The sequence below is a fragment of the Meriones unguiculatus genome, chromosome 5 (genome assembly GCF_030254825.1).
Source record: "Meriones unguiculatus strain TT.TT164.6M chromosome 5, Bangor_MerUng_6.1, whole genome shotgun sequence".
Lineage (NCBI taxonomy): Eukaryota > Metazoa > Chordata > Mammalia > Rodentia > Muridae > Meriones > Meriones unguiculatus.
This window is the reverse complement of record NC_083353.1, coordinates 21,459,301-21,464,918: the sequence shown is the minus strand read 5'-3', so window position 1 is coordinate 21,464,918 and position 5,618 is coordinate 21,459,301. Positions and strand designations below refer to the sequence as shown.

Below are 5,618 nucleotides of genomic sequence, written 5' to 3'. Positions count from 1 at the left end.
CACTGCTCTTTATCCTGTGCTTGTTGAAATATTAACTCTATTTTCATATACTCATTACACATAATACTGGATTTTATAAAAGCAAACATCTTTCGAGATTAGGTTACATAACCATATGTATTGTATACCTCGTACTGATGAGATTTTATGTCAAATTGACACAAACTATAATTATGTCAAATGAAGGGACAACCCTCATTTAAGAAAATGCCTTAGTACTACTGAGCTTTGGGCAAGCTGCAGGGAATTTTCTTAATTAGTAATCGATGAGGTAGGATACAGTCCATTGTAGGTGATGCAACCATTCATGGTGACCCTGGGTTCTTCAACAGAGCAACCTGAGCAAGCCATGAGGAGGAATCCAGTAAGCAGCACTCCTCCATGACCTCTGCTCAGCTTGTGCCTCTGGGTTCCTTCTCTTTTTGAGTCCTAGCCCTGACTTCCCTAAGTGATGTACTGTTACCTGGAAGTGTAAGGAGAATAAATTTTCCCATCTTTGTAAGTTTCATTTGTTCATGATGTTTTATCAAAGCAACAGGAATCCCAAATAAGACACATCCTTTACCCTTTCTCTCTGTTCCTTGTTTCATTTACTACAAGTTTCTTCCCTCACTGAGTTCCCCTTCTATGAATCTACTACAGTTTTATTCATGTTTATATATTCATGTTTAAGTTATAAGAGTTATAAATCACGGGGTACATGTAATACTTTTGCTTCTAAGTCATATGTCCCCTCTGCCTCATTGTCATGGGTCACATTCCACTCTAAATTCTCCCTATCTGCTCTTAAATGTAGGGACCTGGATATCTCACTCAATACTAAAGAAGTACAATTGTTCATTGATTGATTCTACCTTCCAGGTTTTTATCTCTTATTTATGAGTAAACATAACATTTAAGAAATGGGAAACTCAGGCCCAATGTAAGCAACATGCTAACTAATGCCATCCATTCATTCTCTAAAACCAAACTGATCAACTGCTTTTGGAGGCCACAGATATAGAAGGGTATTACAGTATTATAGACCAGATACAATTTCTCATGTTGTGTGTGTGTCTTCTTTCAGGTATAATATCCTCTTTATGGACTCTCCCTTATCATCAGTTATTTTTCTATTGTTGTAATAAACAACATGACCAAAGCAGCTTTTAAAAAAGGCATCATTGGGGCTTTCAGAGAATTAGAATTCAAGATAGTAGAATGAAGGCAGCAGGTGGCAGTCTGAGTAGTAGTTGGAGCAAAACTCAGGGCTCACATTTCCAACTCTATGTACGTGTGTGTGTATAGATATGTATGTATGTATATAAATGTGTGTACCATGTGTGTTTCATTAGTGGAATTACAGATGTCTGATAATCATCAAACAACTGCTTAGAATCAAACCTGTGTCTTTTACAAGAGAAGCAAATGTTTTTAACAACCGACTTGACACTCTACTCCTAACCCTTTTTCTTTTTATATTTATCCTCTTTTATCTTCTCCATTTCTCTTTCCTCTCCACATTTCCCATCTCTCCCCACAACAGCTTTCCTTTTCTTCCTCTCTATTCTCTCCTTTCTCTCCTTTTTCCACCTCATCTTCTCCATTGCCCTTCATACTCTCCTTTCTTCTGTTTCCTTTCCCATTTCTTTCTGCTGTTGTTGATCAGAATATTTATTATTTCCTTAGGTTTGTTATCAAAAGTTTTCTAGTATTATTTCTGTCAAACTCACTTGGCCTTAAGGTCTTTGGTTCTTAATTGAAGACTGCCATAAGCGCATCTCAGTATTTGCAGTTTGAGAGCTCTAAGTTGGTCCTTGAGCTTCTATCTTGATCTACCCCCCCCCATGATTGCTTATTTTCTTGGATGATATTTTTGGCTGTGGATTCTCTCACACCACTGAACCCAGGCTATTTTCTATTTTATGTGATGACTACTTTGCATAGGTCCCTATAAGGCAGCCCATCTGCTCATATTTTGTAAACCAGGCCTTTGCAGCAAGAACTGAAAAGCATCAGACAGGCAGTGGCACGAAGATGGAGTCACAGCCCCAGGTCTTCATATTCCTGCTCCTCTGGATGTCTGGTGAGACTTTAAGACTACTGGAATATCATCACAGTAATTCATTTATAGAGGAACAGCTATTTACTTTTGGAATCCAATAGTATGCAGGCAATGACATTAGAAAAGGCATTTTTGATCCCAACATTTGCATCAGTAATTCATTTTGTGTATATGTGAATGATCATTGTCTTTTTCTGATTGCAGGTGCTAAAGGGGACATTGTGATGATCCAGTCTCCTGAAATCATGTCCACATCTGTAGGAGACAGGATCACCTTAAACTGCAAATCCAGTCAGAATGTGGGTAGTAGTGTACATTGGTACCAAGAAAAACCAGGGCAGCCTCCTAAACTGCTAATCTATGGTGCATCCAATGGATACACTGGGGTCCCTGATCGCTTCACAGGCAGTGGTTATGAGACAGATTTCACTCTCAGCATCAGCAGTGTGAAGGCTGAAGACCTGGCAGATTACTACTGTCAGCAGAGTTACAGTGATCCTCCCACAGTGCTTCAGCCTCCAACACAAACTTCTAGAGTCTCAGCAGCTGCCACACATAGCCCTGGACGTGCACACTTCCCATTTCTGCCTGAGATCTGCTGTGTATGATGAATTGATGAAATGTTCAGCAGAAAATTAATAAAGAGATGGCCTCCATTCATTTATAGTTTTGGCAATACAGGTGCATATATATATATAAAAAGTGAGAAGCTAAGTTAAGAGATTTAGAAGTTGTGGTTTTGCACTGAGAGGATACAGTACGAACAAGAAGTATCAGTGAAGTTTACAATGTCATGCTGGCTTTACATATGTCCATGTTATGCCTTCAGGATAGGATGAATCTGTCTAAAATAGGACAGAATTTGAAATCATTTACAAAGAATACAGCATCATGAGGTTATTAGTTTAGATTAAGAATTCTCAAGCTTTCAGAAGTTAAATCTATGAAAAACATTGTCCATTTCATTTAGATTTTCAAATTTTGTGGTGTATAGGCTCTTGAAGTCAGACCTACTGATTCTTTTAATTTCCTCTGTGTCTGTTATTATGTCCCCAGTTTTGTTTATGATTTTGCTGATTTGGATAGTGTCTCTCTGCCTTTTAGTTAGTTTGTCTATAGGTTCTTCTATCTTGTTGATTTTCTCAAAAAAACAGCTCTTGGTTTCATTGATTCTCTGAATTTTTTTTTTCATATAATAAACAATTTATTACTGCAATTTTAGATGACTATATAAACATGAAAGCCCAGGATTGCATTATCAGCACAAAGAAAGATGAGGAACTCTGAGTAACTGGTCATGTGGTATGCTTTGGTCTATATGTCTATGTCTAGTGCATATATGCATCTAAAATTTATTTATTTATTACAGTTATTTATTCACTTTGTTTCCCAGCTATGTCCCCCTCCCTCATCTCCTCCAAATCCCACCCTCCCTTCCTCTTCTCCTCCCATGCCCCTCCCTTGCTCAGTTCACTGATAAGGTTGGACCTTCTCCTCTTCCATCTGACCCTATCCTATCAGGTCTCATCAGGACTGGCTGCGTTGTCTTATTCTGTGGCCTGCTATGGCTGTTCCCCATCCCCTCATAAGAGGTGACCAACGAACCAGCCACTGAGTTTGTGTCAAATACAGCCCCTGTTACCCTTACTAAGGAACCCATTTGTAGACTATGATCCCATGGGATACATGTGTGCAGGACTTTTAGATTATCTCCATGCATGGTCCTTGGTTGTGTTGTCAGTCTCAGAAAAGACCCCTGGGCCCAGATTTTTTTTTTATTTTTTTATTATTTATTTATTTATTTTATACTTTATTCACTTTGTATCCCCCCATAAGCCCCCCTCCCCTCCCGATCCCACCCTCCCTCCCCCTTCTTCATGCATGCCCCTCCCCAAGTCCACTGATAGGGGAGGTCCTTCTCTCCTTCCTTCTGATCTTAGTCTATCAGATCACATCAGGAGTGACTGCATTGTCATCTTCTGTGGCCTGGTAAGGCTGCTTCCCCCTCAAGGGGAGGTCATCAAAGAGCAGACCAATCAGATTATGTCGGAGGCAGTCCCTCTTCCCATTACTATGTAACCAACTTGTGCACTGAAATGCCATGTGCTATTTCTGTGCAGGGGTTCTAGGTTATCTCTATGAATAGTCCTTGGTTGGAGTATGAGTCTCTGGGAAGACTCCTGTGTTCAAGTTTTCTGGTTCTGTTGCTTTCCTTGTGTGGTTCCTGTCCTCTCCAGCTCTTACTATTTCCCACATTTTACATAAGATTCCATGTGCTCTGCCCAATAGTTGCCCACAAGTTTCAATGTCTGCTTTGATAGTCTGCAGGAGACAGACTTTCAGAGGCCCTCTGTGGCAGGTTCCTATGTTGTTTCCTGTTTTCTTCTTCTTCTGATGTCCATCCTCTTTGCCTTTCAGGATGGGGATTGAGCATTTTAGTTAGGGTCCTCTCTCTTGCTTAGTTTCTTTAGATGCACAGATTTTAGTGGGTTTGTATTTTGTTGTATGTCTATATGAGTGAGTATATACTGTGTGTGTTTTTGCTTCTGGGACAACTCACTCAGGATGATCCTTTCCAGGTCCCACCATTTACCTGCAAATTTCATGATTTCCTTATTTTCATTGCTGAGTAATACTCCATTGTGTAGGTTTACCACAATTTCTGCATCCATTCTTCAGTTGAGGAGCATCGGGGCTGTTTCCAGCTTCTGGCTATTACAAATAAAGCTGCTACAAACATAGTTGGACAAATATCCTTACTGTATACTTGAGCCTCTTTTGGATATATGCCTAGGAGTGGTATGGCTGGATCTTGAGGAAGTGCTATTCCTAGTTGTCTGAAAACTATTTATTTTATATATTTCCAGAGTGGTTGTACAAGTTTACATTCCCACCAGCAGTGGAGAAGGGTTCCCCTTTCTCCATAACCTCTCCAGCATGTGATGTCACTTGAGTTTTTTATCTTGGCCATTCTGATGGGTGTAAGGTGAAATCTCAGGGTTGTTTTGATTTGCATTTACATAATGGCTAATGATATTGAACATTTCTTTAAGTGTTTCTCTGCCATTCGATATGCTTCTACAGAGAGTTCTCTTTTTAGCACTGTTCTACATATTTAAATTGGATTACTTGGTTTGCTGCTTTTCAGCTTCTTTATTTCTTTATATATAGGGGATTTTAGTCATCTGTCAGATAAAGGGTTGGTGAAGATTCTTATCGAATTTGTAGGTGGTCGTTTGGTTTGATGAAGGTGTCCTGTGCTTTACAGAAGCTTTTCAGTTTGATGAGCTCTCATTTAATGATTGTTGCTCTTAGAGCCTGTGCTATTGGTGTTCTGTTCAGAAAGTTATCTCCTGTACCAATGAGTTCTTGAGTATTCCCCACTTTTTCTTCTAACTGATTTAATGTGTCTTGTTTTCTGTTGAGGTCTTTGATCCACTTGGACTTTAGTTTTGTGCAGGGTGATAAGTATGGATCTATTTGCATTTTCCTACATGTAGACATCCAATTAGACCAGCACCATTTGTTGAAGATGCTATCTTTTTTCCATTGTATGGTTTTGGCGTCTTTGTCA

At 39.4% G+C, this 5,618-nt stretch overlaps 1 gene segment (V, D, J or C); it reads left to right on the top strand.

The window, feature by feature from the left end:
- The first annotated feature begins 1,997 nt into the window (after window positions 1-1,997).
- LOC110566535 (immunoglobulin kappa variable 4-1-like) lies at window positions 1,998-2,939 on the top strand. The segment is given in 3 exon segments: window positions 1,998-2,065; window positions 2,249-2,550; window positions 2,874-2,939. Coding segments are annotated over 3 exon segments (417 nt in total).
- Window positions 2,940-5,618: the final 2,679 nt, after the last annotated feature.